General features: G+C 42.8%; 1 protein-coding gene across 1 annotated transcript in view; it reads left to right on the forward strand.

Moving 5' to 3' along the window:
- Positions 1-16,160, forward strand: part of CHAT (choline O-acetyltransferase) — a 50,851-nt gene that overhangs the window by 5,552 nt on the left and 29,139 nt on the right. Inside the window, exons 2-5 of the mRNA XM_081956326.1 lie at positions 2,934-3,035; positions 4,025-4,216; positions 4,868-4,986; positions 11,944-11,997. Coding sequence (XP_081812452.1) covers positions 2,973-3,035; positions 4,025-4,216; positions 4,868-4,986; positions 11,944-11,997 — 428 coding nt within the window. The 5' untranslated portion in view covers positions 2,934-2,972. The remainder of the gene's footprint in view (positions 1-2,933; positions 3,036-4,024; positions 4,217-4,867; positions 4,987-11,943; positions 11,998-16,160) is intronic.

A 16,160-nucleotide genomic window follows, 5' to 3' on the forward strand; every position in this document is an offset into this window, starting at 1 on the left:
TGTCAAACTCAAGGGCCCGTGGGATGAATCCGGCCCACGGGGTGCTTAGATCTGGCCCGTGGGGCCTCCCTGGAAACAGTGAAGGACTGGACCACATTGCCTCTGTCAGCAAAAACGAAGCTCAAGAGGGCAACGTGCCATCCTCCCAAGCTCAGTTTTTTGCCATGATGGCCTCCTGCAGCCTCTGTCAGTGACATAAGAGCTTGGGGGCTGCACGTGGCCCTCCCAGGCCCTGTTTCCACTGGCAGAGAGTTGCAGGAGGCTGTCACAGCAGAAAACAGAGCTCAGGAGCCATTTTCACTGGCAGAGGGCTCAGGCCACCACAGGCATCCCACCCACCCCGACACGAATTATGTCAAGATAGCTACACCCACCCTGGCCCCCTGAGGTCAACCACAATCCTGATGCGGCACTCAATGAAATTGAGTTTCACACCGCTGCCTTAGGTTAAGAGTTGCTTCTATTTTTTATTCTATAACTATCCTAAAGGAAGTCAGAAGTATTCTTTTAATCTTTTTTTCCCTCTGCATGTTTATTCTTTTCCTCTCCTGAGCTGTTTTATTTTCAGGTTTCCCTTTTCTATTTCTTTATCTTTCAAGTTTGCAATTTTTGTTTTGCAAAATCAATCAAGTTATTTTTTTAAAAAATACAAAAAGAGAGAGGTGAAGCACCCACATCTGGAGAAACGAAATGTCTGAATCATCCCAACTGCAGCCAGAAATTTTAGACAGGACACTATTAGGCAAATATGATTTCTCCTTCTCCTTCTTTAAAACCTTCAAGATGTTTGAAATTGAAAATAAGAAATGCCCCAGCTGGAATGGTACAACTGTTTATAATACCATTTATTTCCTTTCCTTTCTCCATCTTGAACTCCTGTCTTTGGTAATGCATCTCTCTCTCTCTCTCTCTCTCTCTCTCTCTCTCTCTCTCTCTCTCTCTCTCTCTCTCTCTCTCTCTCATCTTTCTCTCTCTCTCTCTCTCCCTCTCTCTCTCATCTCTCTCTCTTTCTCATCTCTCTCTCTCTTTCTCTTTCATCTTTCTCTCTCTCTTTCTCTTCTTTCTCTCTCTCTCTTTCTCTCTCTCTTTCTCTCTCTCTTTCATCTTTCTTTCCCTCTTTCTCATCTCTCTCTTTCATCTTTCTATCTCTCTTTCATCTTTCTCTTTCTCTCTTTCTCATCTCTCTCTCTTTCTCTCTCTTTCATCTTTCTCTTTCTCTCTCTTTCTCTCTCTTTCATCTTTCTCTCTCTACCTCTTTCTCATCTCTTTCTCTTTTTCTCTCTCTCTTTCTCATCTCTCTCTTTCTCTTTCTCTCTCTCTCATTCTCTCTCTTTCTAATCTCTCGCTCTTTCTCTCTCTTTCTCTCTCTCTTTCTCTCTCTTTCATCTTTCTCTACCTCTTTCTCATCTCTCTCTCATCTTTCTCTCTCTCTGTCTCATCTCTCTCTCTCTCTCTCTCTTTCATCTTTCTCTTTTCTCTCTCTCTTTCTCTTTCTCTCTCTTTCATCTTTCTCTCTCTCCCTCTTTCTCATCTCTCTCTTTCTCTCTTTTTTCTCTCTCTCTTTCTCATCTCTCTCTCTTTCTCTCTCTCTCTTTCTCATCTCTTTCTCTCTCTTTCTCTCTCTCTTTCTCTCTCTCTTTCTCTCTCTTTCATCTTTCTCTCCATCTTTCTCATCTCTCTCTTTCATCTTTCTCTCTTTCTCTCTCTTTCATCTTTCTCTCTCTCTTTCTCTTCTTTTTCTCTCTCTTTCATCTTTCTCTCCCTCTTTCATCTCTCTCTCTCTTTCTCATCTCTCTCTTTTTCTCTCTTGTTCATCTTTCTCTCTCTCTCTTTTATCTTTCTCCCTCTTTATTCTGCAAGTCATAAATTTCCTCCCATTGGAGCCCACACAACCTTGTTGCCTGTATTCCTGAAGATTTTCAGAATGTCCTGTTTTTCCCCTTACAGTTGAGAGAGGCTTTGGGTGGGTCCTGAGTGAATCAGCCACACTAATCTGACTCAAGCCATGATTTAAAGTCGGATCAATCTACCCTCTCCCTTCCTTTTGTTGCAGATGACTCTTTGCTGTGGAAGGATGGCGAAGGCCACAGGACCTCCTAAATTTCAATCTCCCCATTGCAGGTCCACTGGCTGGATGGGGCATGAGAAGTTCAACACAATAAACGCAGCCAGCATTGATTTGACTCCTAGCATTTGCCTGACCCCTTAAATCAAACTGGACAGAAGTGTCCATAAAGGCCTCTGGAGCATTTTTGCCTTTGGCATAATTAAGTTTTCTACAGCATGGAATCCTTGAGAAATAAGTACATGTTGTATTTGACATTTGGCTGGGAGGCATTCGGCATAGCAATTAGAGTGTCATGGAAAGATCTTCTTCTCTTCTTGGATGGGAGATTCCACCTTCACTTTCCTATGTGGTTGTATTGTCCAGTCCTGTATTTATCCAAATTGATCACACATTTATAAACACAGACTGAATTGTGCTCAGGACTCAATTTTCTCATCTTTTTCACAGAGGGTTGAACATTTGATGTGTTATCCTTTCATCTTGGAGAGCCCAATTCCCCCCCCCCCCCCGAACAAATTGATGATCAAAAAGAATTTGGTAGGATTTTATTTTCCTTCCTGCAAATAAGTGCCACCACACCAAGAGTAAGTGCATGTTGAAACAAATTGGGAGAAAAAAATAGAGAATATTTTTGTCACCTGCAATATTTTAGGATTCACCTTCTACTTTCTAGCTTCTGAACCATTGTAGCTAGAAGGCAACAAAAAGGAGACACAAGAGGGATTTGGTTCTAGATTGTAGTGAAATGTTCTTCATCTGTTAAAGTCTATTTCTTAGATTTTCCTCTACAAAGACTATAATTTATCCAGGTATGTAATGCCTGACCCAAGCATTCCAATGTTAAGTTTATCTCTGCTTCCTTCAGGTTTTGTGATCTATTGAAAAGCTCTAGAGGAGACTCAAAATGCCAATCCGAGAGAAGATCACAGCAAAGAAAGAAAATGGCACCCAAAGCCAAGATGAGATGGTGAGGGATGGAAAGAGGCATCAGAATGGAAGTTGCATTTGGAAGGGTGGGGATGGGGGAATTTCCATTGGGGTGGAGAAGAGCTTAGTTCAAGGATGTCCAACCTTGGCAACTTCAAGACTTGTGGACTTCAACTCCCAGAATTCCCCAGCCAGCATTCTTGGAGTGAAGTCCACATGTCTTAAGGTTGCCACGGTTGGACAACCCTGGTTTAGAGGAACAGATATCACAGTGTTCCTCTTCATGGATGAAATGAGTGAAGCTGCCTTTAAAAATTGAACAATTCACTTATCCGTGGAAAACAAATTAGAATGAATGCTCAGGTAGAAGGATTGTCAATTAAGATTAAGATTATGGATGTACTGAACAATTCTATAGATGTTTACCTAGAAATCAACTAATATCCCCCTCCTCATTTACACACACACACACATACCCCCAAAAAAGCAAAAGAAGGAAAGAAGGTAACAAAGACTTTTAGATCATCAACCATAAAGTTTCAAGGTCAAAGACAAAGGACGTGAGTTCTTTCTGAACTGAAAGAAATGCTCAGGATGTCCCCTCTTCACAAATCCTCTCAAAGCATAAAAGTTTTGGCTTCAGTCGCCCCCTTCTTCTTTCATCTTCCATCTTCCCCAACTTCAGGGTCTTCTCCAGGGAATCCTCTCTTCTCGTTCGGTGGCTGAAGTATTTGAGCTTCAGCTTCAGGATCTGTCCTTCCAAAGGACAGTTAAGGTTCATTTCTTTTAGGATTGACTGGATTGAAGTTCAAGGGACACTCAAAAGTCTTCTCCAATGCAAGGGTTTATTATCTGTAGCAAATTACATCTTCTATGCAAGATATTTCCTAACATATAATAATATTGTGCTAGAAAGAACCTGAAAGAAAGTGTGTGGTAGGTTAGAAGTTCAACTACAAAAAATAGCTTTGTAAAACAAAATGCCATGGGAATATTCCGTGACTAATGGCTTAGACTCTTTTTCATTAGGTGCTGCCTAAGCTCCCGGTTCCCTCCCTCCAGCAAACATTAGATAGGTACCTTCAGTGCATGAAACATCTGGTGACTGAAGAACAATATAAGAAAACCAAGACTCTTGTGGAGAAGTTTGGGGCACCAGGAGGCCAGGGAGAATTCCTTCAGAAGAAGCTTCTTGAAAGACATGAACAAATGGAAAACTGGGTAAGTCTTCTGCCCTTCAACTTCAAATATGTTCATCATAGAACATGTGAAAAGAGCTAGAATCACACTGGGGTCCACACTTCTTTCCCCTTTATTCCCTCCACCAAGGAATTGGTTGAGGTGCTCGGATATCACAGAGGCATTATCAATACAGACAAATGTTTATTTACAGACTTACTTTTTTGAAGACAATGGGAGATTAACATTGAAAGGAAGAATGACTGTAGACCTGCAGTCATCAGAGAACATTAATATTAAAATCGAGTCCCAGTTTGGGTAAGGCACCAGGCTAGAAAGCAAGAGAGGGCAAGTTCTAGTCCCATGATGGTGGGACTAGTTAACCAGGAGGTGAGTTCTAGTTAACCATGAAAGCCAGATGGATGTCTTTGGCCAATCACTCTCTCTTAGCCCAAACCATCTCACAGGTGATTGTTGTGGGGAAATAGGAAGAGGAAATTGTGTTGGAAATGTTCATCATGTTGCGATATTTATGAAAATAATAAAGGTGGGGCACAAATACATTTTAAACAATAGAAAGAAAAATGTACTTATGGTAAAAGGCCATGTTCTCTCTCCCTCCTTCCCTCCCTCCCTCCCTCTCTCTCTCTCTCTCTCTCTCTCTCTCTCTTTCTCTCTCTCCCTCTCTCTCAGGTATTGCAATACTGGCTAGATGACATGTATCTTAATAACCGATCAGCTCTTCCCATCAATTCTAGCCCAGGAATTATCTTTGCTTGCCAACAGTTCCAAGAAGCAGATGATCAACTGAGGTAAAGTATCTCACCGAAGACCACAAAGATTCTGTTCCGGCTATATCTGTATCACTTTATGACCAACAGCAGTCCAAATGATGCACAGGAAAGTCATAAATATATTTATTTATTTTTATTCCAGCTCCACGGCCAATTTTGAATTTCTGTTTTGAGTCCTCCTCTTTTCTGAATGAAAGACTGCTGAAATGCATGTGAATTTAACCCACCATCCACATTCAAACACCTGATGAAACCTATCCTTTACTCCATACATAATTATTCTGTCTTGGAAAAAAATGTGAAGAACCAAAATAGAGCCATCTAAACAAAAATGGCATCGTCTCTAAATTATTTCTTCATGTTTACAATCATTCTGGGCCTTTGGGTATCTCTATGCTCATCTGAACAGCAGAGTTTGGGAACTGGGGCTTCCCAATCAGGTCTGTCAACCAGAAGGATAGTACACTACAATACAATAGTAGAGTTGGAAGGGACCTTGGAGGTCTTCTAGTCCAACCCCCTGCCCAGGCAGGAAACCCTATACCGTTTCAGACAAATAGCTATCCAACATCTTCTTAAAGACTTCCAGTGTTGGGGCATTCACAACTTCTGGAGGCAAGCTGTTCCACTGATTAATTGCTCTAACTGTCAGGAAATTTCTCCTCAGTTCTAAGTTGCTTCTCTCCTTGATTAGTTTCCACCCATTGCTTCTTGTTCTACCCTCAGGTGCCTTGGAGAATAGTTTGACTCCCTCTTCTTTGTGGCAACCCCTGAGATATTGGAACACTGCTATCATGTCTCCCCTAGTCCTTCTTTCTCTTAAGCTAAACATACCCAGTTCCTGCAACCGTTCTTCATATGTTTTAGTCTCCAGTCCCCTAATAATCTTTGTTGCTCTTCTCTGCACTCTTTCTAGAGTCTCCACATCTTTTTTACATCGTGGCGACCAGAACTGAATGCAGTATTCCAAGTGTGGCCTTACCAAGGCATTATAAAGTATAATGGTATTAACACTTCACGTGATCTTGATTCTATCCCTCTGTTGATGCAGCCTAGGACTGTGTTGGCTTTTTTGGCAGCTGCTGCACACTGCTGCCTCATATTTAAATGGTTGTCCACTAGGACTCCAAGATCCCTTTCACAGTTACTGCTACTGAGCAAGGTATCATCTATACTGTACCTGTGCATTCCATTTTTGTTGCCTAAATGTAGAACCTTACTCTTTTCACCATTGAATTTCATTTTATTAGATAGTGCCCAATGTTCAAGTTTGTCAAGATCCTTGTATCTGGACTTCCTTGTATCTTAAGCCTATCTTCTGGAGTGTTGGCTATTCCTGCCAGCTTGGTGTCATCTGCAAATTTGATGAGTTTCCCATTTATTCCCTCATCCAAATCATTGATGAAGATGTTGAAGAGTACTGGGCCTAAAACAGAGCCTTGGGGTACTCCACTGCATACTTCCCTCCATGTAGATGCAGTTCCATTGAGGACTACACGTTGAGTGCGGTTGATCAGCCAGTTACGAATCCATCTGGTGGTGATGCTGTCTAACCCACCTTCTTCTACTTTATCTAGTAGTAGGTTATGGTCTACCTTATCAAAAGCCTTATTGAAGTCCAAGTAAACTATATCGACGGCATTCCTCTGGTCCACTAATTTTGTCACATTATGTGTCAAAAAAAGATGTGTCAAAAAAAGTCAAGATGGTGGCCACAACTCTCTGATTGAATCTCAACTCTTTTCCCCTGTATCCCAATGCAACATAGGTTTTAAAAAGGACACGGCTTCCAAATTCATGCTAAGGTTGTTCAGAAGCTGACATCTTGAAGCAACCATATTCCTAACTCTGGAAGCGTTCACCTCCACCTACTTACACAGAGAGTTTGAGATTGAGAGAGAGAATATGTACAGTGTTTACAACACAGGGAATATATACTGTGTTGTATATACTGTATATATGTTGGATAAACAGGCATATATGTTATAAACACAGGCTGTGTTTACCATATGGTCCTTTCCGCAGTCCCAAGAAGGCTCCACACTCATTTGCACTATTCAGATGACCCTTAGGGCACAGATAAATCTCCAAGTGGGCTCAATGACTCTCAGAAGGAGCGCTAACAACCTGCAAAGAATATAAATCCTTCCATCCTCCACTGTTCAGTCGGAACCATCCAAAGGGTCTTCATCCCAAATTGTATGGCAAACTTCTGTAGAGATTCTCAGTCATCCAGGTCATGGTTGTCCCAAAGGTGCTTTTTTCAGGAGGCAACTGGACTTCCTTGTTTTTTCTTTGAACACATTTCACTTCTCATCCAGGAAGCTTCTTCAGCTCTGTCAGGATAGTGGGGAATGGAAGGATTTATATTCCTTGCAGACAGCTGGTCCTTTGCATCCTTTTTAGAAAATTGTTGAGGCCACCTGGAGGTTTATCTGTGTCCTTAGAGTCAAATGCAAATGACCAGCTGTCTGCAAGGAGTATAAATCCTTGCACCCCCAATCATCCTGTCAGAACTGAAGAAGCTTCTTGGATGAGAAGCAAAACGTCTTCAAAAGAAAAAAACAAGAAAGTCCAGTTGCCTTTAGGGGAAAAAAAACACCTTTGGGACCACCATGACCTGGATGATTGAGAATCTCCATAGACAGAAAGAATATCAAATCCTTCTGTTCCTATCACTGTCTGAAGAATCGACCTCAATCGAAATGGACACCTTCATTCATGGGACATTCATGGGTTTAACTTTCAAGTCCCCAGTGGCTCCTTCGTCTCTCTGCCTGACATCAGCCTACCAATTAAGCAAACTCTTTTTAATGCCAGCTCAGCTACAGCCCAGCCAGATTCTGGCCTGCCCCACTGAATTTTAAAAGGGTGAAGCATGTTAGGATTGCACTTTATGTTGCTTTAAATAAGCCTGTGTTGAAAATGGAAGCAGCTTTTTCTTCCTTCACTCTGTTTTGGTTATTTTTCATATTTATTAGATAATTTATATCCCACCCCTCTGATTCATTTTCCATTGTCTGGAGACATTAGTCACAAGCAGCATCATAAAATCACAATGACATGTAAAATAAAAGCAATAAAAATAGATAAACTACAGACAGCTCCAGCTGAACAATGAAATGAGTAGTTGTTATATGTATGAATGGGTAAGTATAAACACACACACACACACACACACACACACACACACACTGGCCTGCTTGTCAGAACAGATAAACAAATATCAAAAACAGAGATATTATGATATTTTCCACTAATGCTCTAAACTGGAGGCTAAGAATCGCATTTCTCAAGAAAAACATATTCATTGTGTCTGCCTTTACCTATAGATTCGGAAATTAAAATGATCTGGGAAGATCAATTGGACTGGAAATGGTTTCTGCTACTTATGGTTTATCCCCCCCCCCTGTAAATATCTCTTGGACCCTCCTGTCTACCAAAGGCCCATTTCTCTTTTGCTTGAATGATGCCACTGCCAGACGGGATTGAAGACTCCAACAAATTGCAATGCCCGAGCAACTAAAACATTTGCCTTTTGGATTGTAGCTTGCCCAGAATTGTGGAGTTAAAATAGAGGTGCTTTGGTGAACCATTGGGATTTTAAGCTAGCCATTTTTAAAACCTGAAGTGGGATCCGTATGAAGCACTAATGGAAAAGAAGGTTATTTTAATAGGACACAAATGGTTCCTAGACATTTTCATATATTATGAGTATCATTGTGGGACGATTTGGATGAACGAGCAATTTAGATAGTCTTCAGATATGTGGCAGTGAATCTAGGGCTAATTTTACATGCTTTGATATTCTGAAATTACCATCTCTAAATCCAAATTCTTATATTTAATGACTGCCAATCCAAGGATTAAAATATATTCCCATGATTTTGGAACAAAATTAAGTATTCATTAACACAGTGATGCCAAGAAAACCATTATCTTAAGGTTAAGGTGGAAACTAAAATAATTATTCAGAAATAAGTCCCATTGGTAACTTCCAGGTAAATATAATTAGCATTGCAGTCTTAACATTATAAATTAAGCAACATGGCACAATATATAGAAGTAACATAAGAAGCTATTTTATAACTGATCTATCCAGATCAATATTAGACTACAGGGTTTCTAGGAGTTATTGACGTATTTGGAAGGCAGCAAGTTGAGGAAAAGATCTTTTCTTGTTTCTTGGGGTCTCTACAGAGAGGATTCTCTCTCAGATCTATTGAATCTCTCTCTCTCCTAACCAATTTGGTTGTACTTAGTACAATGACAATAAAGATTATACTTATACTTATTCTCTCTCTCTCTCTCTCTCTCTCTCTCTCTCTCTCTCTCTCTCTCTCTCTCTCTCTCTCTCTCTCTCTCTCCTATGCAATGTATTTTTCGGAGTATAAGATGCATCCTTTTCCCTCAAAAAAGATGCTGAAAATCTGGGTGCATCTTATACACTGAATACAGCATATATATTTTTTGCCTCCTGAAACCCCACCCCCTCCACCAAAATTGCCGTGCACAGCCTTTAGGAGCTTTGCAGAGTGCTCCTGGGGGCTGGAGAGGGCAGAAATGAGCAAAAAATGAGCCATTTTTTGCTCAATTTCCCCCCCCCAGCCCCCAGGAGCATGCCATTTATTTGAAAAAAAACAGGCCTGTTTTCGTGAAAAACTGACCACTTTTGGGAGGTCTGCAGAGTGCAAAAACTTTTTTTTTAATTCAAAACCTTGGTGTGTCTTATACTCCGAAAAATATAGTAAATTTTTCTGTGTATTTTTCTAGCAAGTCCTGGCCATCCCTTAATTCTGTTCAATTAATAATATTGCCTAAGAATTCAAATGTTGAAATAGGTACAAAATGTAATAGATAGCTTCTAATATTGTAAGAAGCTTGGCTGATCCCCCAAAAAGAAGATTAATCTTAGTATTTGGAAGAAGTAGCTGCCACATCCATGTAGCCACCTCAAATCAAGACAAAGTTAAAGGAGACTTTTCATTTAAAAATTTCCAAAGTTCCTTTTTAAAAAAATGTTTTTAGATATATTTCTTCTTTTTTATTACAACAAGGCTTCCCTGAATATAAGTTGCTGGTCATATTAGATAGCATTTTCTAAAGTACAGAGGCAATTTGAAAATATTGAAATTCTGATTAAATGCCTTGATCGAGATTGTTCTGCTAATGGGATTATATGCTTCATCTCCTTTTACTTTGAGTGCAATCTACGAATTCCAATGCTAGTGAAGTCTTCAAAGCCTTGTTTCTTATTTATTCTGTCATGAGGCACAAGGACGACAGCTCTGCATATAACTTCCATTTCCATCTGAGTTGCATCTCAGCCTCCGCTTTCCAATTAGCCCTCCCTGAGTCCAATGTATGCTGGTTAAATCATTAGATCTGCAAATGTTATTGACATGCAGAATGACATCCCTGACCAGAAGCTCTTCTTCAGAATCTTTTAAAAAGGTATTATCAGTGCTGGTTTGTCTATAAACTAAATAGCTTCATTGTGGCAGCTATTTTTTTTTCCTGCTTTGCATCTGTTATTTGCACAGATCCTGACCTGGAAAAGGCCTCCGTCTGCTGGAGCCCTATAGAGAAACCTTAAACTAGGAGGAGGAAACATAAAATGCTGTCCAGACACAATCTTGACCAGATATGAACTGCAATAAGACAATTGTAATTTAAAAATTGTTCAGAGAAAAACAGAGAATGCATCCAAAATATCAGTCTGCACAGTATCATAAAGCATTAGTAGTTAAGGCTAGCCTAAATGAAAGCTGGCTTGAAACAAACAATCCATGATCCTCCCAAAGGTGCTTTTTAAAGAGACAACTGGACTTTCTTTCTTGCTTGTTCTTTTGAAGATGTTTCGCTTCTCACCCAAGAAACTTCTTCAGCTCTGACAGGATGACGGGGAATGGAAGGATTTATATTCCTTGCAGACAGCTAAGTCATTTGCATCCTTTCAGAGGGTCGTTGAAGCACTTGGAGGTTTATCTGTGTCCTCAGGGTCACCGGAGTAGCACTCCTGGTTCCTGTGGTCTGCAATGTTTCCTTTGGAAATCCATTCCTATTCCCACACCATTCAAAGGGCCTTCATCCCAAATTGTATAGCTAAATTCTGTAGAGATTCCCAGTCATCCAGCTCATGATTGTTCCAAAAGGTGGTTTTTCAGGAGACAACTGAACTTTCTTGGGGTTTTTTTGAAGACATTTCACTTCTCATCCAAGTACCTTCTTCAGCACTGACAGGGGAATGTCAGAGCTGGGGAATGGAAGGATTTACATTCCATGCAGACAGCTGGTCATTTGCATCCTTTTAGAGGGTTGTTGAAGCATTTGGAGGTTTATCTATGTCCTCATGTGTCATGGGACAACCATGACCTAGATGACTGAGAATCTCTACAGCCTTTTAACCCATGATCCTGTTTGCCTGTCTTCAGGAAAAAAATAAAGTAAGATTAAAGATATCCTTTTGTAGGAAGAATTTGTGAGGGAAAGAGAGGATTGGGAGCGTTAAAATAGCTCTGTCCTGCTGCATTTTTGCTAAACCACAGGCATCTCCTGGCTGGCCCACCTCAAGGAGTAATGCAATTGAAGAGGCTCAAGAAACTTAATTAAGAGACTTCCTTAATATATTGTTAAAACAATGGATTCAATGAAGACCTAGGTTTGAATTCACACGCCATATCAGGAATCTAACCTACTTTGCAGGACAAATTAGCCGAGAATCTCATCCATTCCTTTTCAGAGGAGATTTAAAAATGGAAGTAATAAGATCAATTAATACTGATGGACAATCTATCAAGCTGCTCCTTGATTGTCAGCTGGCAAAGGACCACCATGATAATTTAGTGATGATAATTTGATGATGATGATGATGATGATGATGATGATGATGATGATGATGATGATGATGACAATGATGTGTATATAATTTCTTGCTACAGAAATCCTATAGGGCTTCTATATTTTGACTTCTAGGTTTGCGGCCAATCTCATTTCTGGAGTTCTGGATTATAAAGCTCTGCTGGACAGGTAAACCATTTGTCTCTTACAAATAGAATTCCTTCTTAAATGAGGGACAGAAACAAAAGGGGGCTGAGATGCGTTCATGCAGCAACAAAGTCACTCTCTCGAAGTAAACCATGTTTCAAGGAGAATTGTAGATGGAATTTAGACGTACCGCTTTTAGGGGCAAGTCCCATAAATTGTGAACAATTGTGAACAATAAATTGTGAACAATTAACAAGATTACATCTGACTTTAGTCCCAGACTCTGGAACTGCTTGGAAAGAAGACTGAAGATTAGAAGAGCTGAAAAGCACAAAAACTGTTTCTATGCACAGTGTATTTTCTGGGCAGAAACAACGTTGCTAAATGACATACGATCCCAGGGCTGAAGGCCATCCTCCCATCATCCCTTCCTTTTTTTTTTAAGATGAAGGAAATTATAGAAGACACAATTGGAAGTACAATGACATTTCAGTTGAATGAAAATAAAAGATAAATGAAAAGCAAAGAATGTTCATTTGCCCTTGTCTCCACCCATTACTCCTGGAAGGATGGTTCCAGTGATCATGTTCAAAAGCCCAAGTGTGGTCCTTTTCAGCCCTGGAAAAGTTGTGCACCCCAGAATTATAGTTTGGCAACAAAAGGCAACCATTTCCAGTTCCTTGCAGGAAGGATTTATGAAATCCTGATGTTATAACACTGAGCAGCATAACAAAACTAGACCCGTGTGGATGGAAATTAAGATGTTGTTATGAATAGATATGATCATTTGCCAAAGCACAGCAGTTTTTTAATAGCCATTCCATTGAGGGCCAGTGTATGTTTGTTAGCATTGCTGAACCAGACTGCACGTGCTATGTCTTGTGTTGAGTGATCCTGCTGTGTTAGATTACACTTTAACTCAACAATGCACTCCCTTCCATTCCTGCTTCAGATCTGTTCAATAAATCTTCTTCAATCCAGACTATGATAGGCTATTATCCAATTCAAATCATTCCATTCAGATCATCAATCTAAACAGAGTCAAAAATTTGTCCAGAACTATTTGAAAATTGAATCATCTCCATAAAATAGGATTTGATGTGATTTGAATTTGATTGGGTTGATTTAATTTGTTGAAACAATCGGGAGGGGGCAGGGGGGAGAGATGCTTTTACCTGCGCTCAAAATCCTTGAATTTATTCAAATGCATCTTGAGTGATTCAGCACTGGGACTCAACAGTTTGATTTGAGGGGGGGGGACCTTTGTTCCAGAGGAGGCAGTGATAGGATATTTTGCCAAACAATTCATCAATTCTGCTGTTTCCATCTAGTTTAGCACAAGGTCTTTTACAAGTGTCTCTAGAGAACATTGCTTACAAAACATTATAATTATTAATTTTTCTACTGTCCTTAGAATAAGACGTTAATATGATACTATTATTCAATTTTAGCATCTCAAGCTTCTCCCAAATTGTAGGCAATTTTATTATTTATTTATTTATTTATTATTCGTATTTATAGACCGCCCCCTCTCCCGAAAGGGACTCGGGGCGGTGTACAGTCACTAAAATGCGTTATAAAATACATACATAAAACAGTTAAATAATTAAATACGTAGGTGGAGGAGGTTGCAAGACTGTATATAGAATAATAAATATAGTACATTAAGAGCTCTAATAACCCAGGAGTTAAAATATTACCCAAAATTACCCATTAAAATATATCCACCGGGAGGTAAAAACTAAGAATGTGCCAGGCCAGCTAATCGAAACAGGTGAGTCTTTAATTTTTGACGGAAGGAACGGAAGTCAGTGGTAGTTCTAATGTCGGGGGGGAGGTCATTCCAGAGGGTTGGGCCCATCACAGAGAAGGTCCTACCCCTAGGCGTCGCCCGCTGGCACTGCCTAGTGGACGGCACCAGTAGTAGTCCCTCCCTGTGAGAGCGGATTGGTCGTAGGGATGTGTGCGGGAGGATACGATCCCGCAGGTAACTGGGTCCTGTGCCATGGAGCGCTTTAAAGATGGTAATCAATACCTTGAAACGCACCCGAAAAACCACAGGTAGCCAGTGCAGCTCGCCCAGGAGAGGTGTCACGTGGGAGTATCTTGAGCTCCCCATAATCACCCGCGCGGCTGCGTTCTGGACTAGCTGTAGTCTTCGGACGCGTCCCAAGGGAAGCCCCATGTAGAGGGCATTGCAGTAGTCCAGGCGAGACGTCACCAGCGCATGAGTGACCGTGTGTAGGGCATCCCGGTCCAGTAGGGGGCGCAATTGACGCACCAGGCGAACCTGGTGGAACGCCCCCCTTGCCACGGCTGCCACATGGTCATCCATAGACAGCCGGGCATCTAGGAGGATGCCCAAATTGCACGCCCACTCCACAGGGGGGAGTTGTTCACCCCCTATGGCCAGCGATGGAGTTAGCTGGCTGAACCGGGGTGCCGGTAGTCACAGCCACTCAGTCTTGGAGGGGTTGAGTTTGAGTCTGTTGTCCCCCATCCAGACCCCGACGGCTTCCAAACACCGGGACATCACTTCGACAGCCTCGTTGGGGTGGTTTGGGGTTGAGATGTACAGCTGCGTATCATCAGCGTACAGATGGTATTCAACCCCAAAACCACGGATGATCTCCCCCAGCGGCTTCCCATATGCGTTGAACAGGAGGGGCGAGAGGACCGACCCCTGTGGCACCCCACAAGAGAGTGGCCTCAGGGTCGACTTCTGCCCCCCTGTCAACACACATTGCGTCCGGTCAGAGAGGTAGGAGCTGAACCACCGTAGAACGGTGCCTCCGACTCCCATCCCCCCCAGCCGGCGCAATAGGATACCATGGTCGATGGTATCAAAAGCCCTCCAGAGATCATCAACCAACGCGACCAAGGCTGTCTCCGTGCTGTGCCCGGGTCAGAAACCGGACTGGCGTGAGTCTAGATATTCGGATTCGTCGAGGTGTCGTGGAAATTGCTGCGCCACCACATTCTCAACAACCTTCGCCAAAAAGGGAAGGTTGGAGACTGGACAGTAATTAGCTAGTTCCGTTGGGTCCAGTGAAGGCTTCTTGAGCAGGGGCCTCACCACCGCCTCTTTCAAGGCGGTTGGCAAGGATCCCTCACCCAACGAAGCGTTCACCAGGCCCAGAAGCCAGCCTCGTGTCGTCTCCCAGGATGCCAGTACCAGCCAGGAGGGACACGGGTCCTTTGAACATGTGGTGGGTCGCAGCCGTCCACGTAACCTGTCCAAATCCTCGGGGGCAACAGAGTCAAACTCCTCCCAGAGTGGTCTCACAAGACTCGCTGTTGACGGCTCGTCCGGTCCACTGAAGGGGGCCCATCCGCTCCGGATCTGAGCGACTTTGTCCTGCAGATATTCCCCAAACTCCTCTGCTCTTCCCTGCAGGGGTGCCCCCCACGTCCTCTGTGCTAGGAGGGAGCGGGTCACCCGAAACAGGGCGGCAGGGCGGTTATCGGGGGACGCAATAAGGGCGGCACAATGTCTACGTTTGGCCGCCCTTAATGCCACAAGGTAAGTCCGCAAGTAGGCTCTTACCTGTGCTCGATCAGATTCGGAGCGTGAGGACCTCCACCTGCTCTCTAGACGTCTCCTGTGGCGTTTCATCACCCTCAGCTCCTCGGTAAACCAAGGAGCCCGGTGGATCGCTGCCGCAGGAGATGTCGCAAAGGCGCAACCCAGTCCAAGGCCCCAGCCGCCGCCCTATTCCAGGCGGCCGCTAGGTCCTCCGACCGGGAGCGGGTCAGGGCTATAGGTATTGGCCCAAGCTCCGTCTGGAATCTATCCGGTTCCATCAGGTGCCTGGGGTGGTACCAGCTTAGACAGTCTGGTTCCGCCTCCTCGCAGTGGGAGGTAGCGCCAGGGAAGTTCAGCCAGAGAGATGAGTGATCAGACCATGACAGGGGCGTGATGACTAAATCCCCCATTCCCAGATCACTCGTCCACTGCTCAGATACGAAAACAAGGTCCAGTGTGTGACCACCTTCGTGAGTGGGGCCCTGAACTAATTGGGTCAGGTCCATGGCCGTCATGGAAGCCATGAACTCCCGAGCCACCTCAGAAGCCTCTCCCATCGACGGCAAGTTGAAATCCCCCATAACCAGAAGCTTGGGGGTCTCAACTGCCGTTTCCGAGATCAGCTCGAGGAGCTCGGGCAGAGCTGCTGATGCATAGCGAGGAGCCAAGTATACAATCA

The sequence above is a fragment of the Natrix helvetica genome, assembly GCF_964273705.1.
Source record: "Natrix helvetica genome assembly, chromosome: 5".
Lineage (NCBI taxonomy): Eukaryota > Metazoa > Chordata > Lepidosauria > Squamata > Natricidae > Natrix > Natrix helvetica.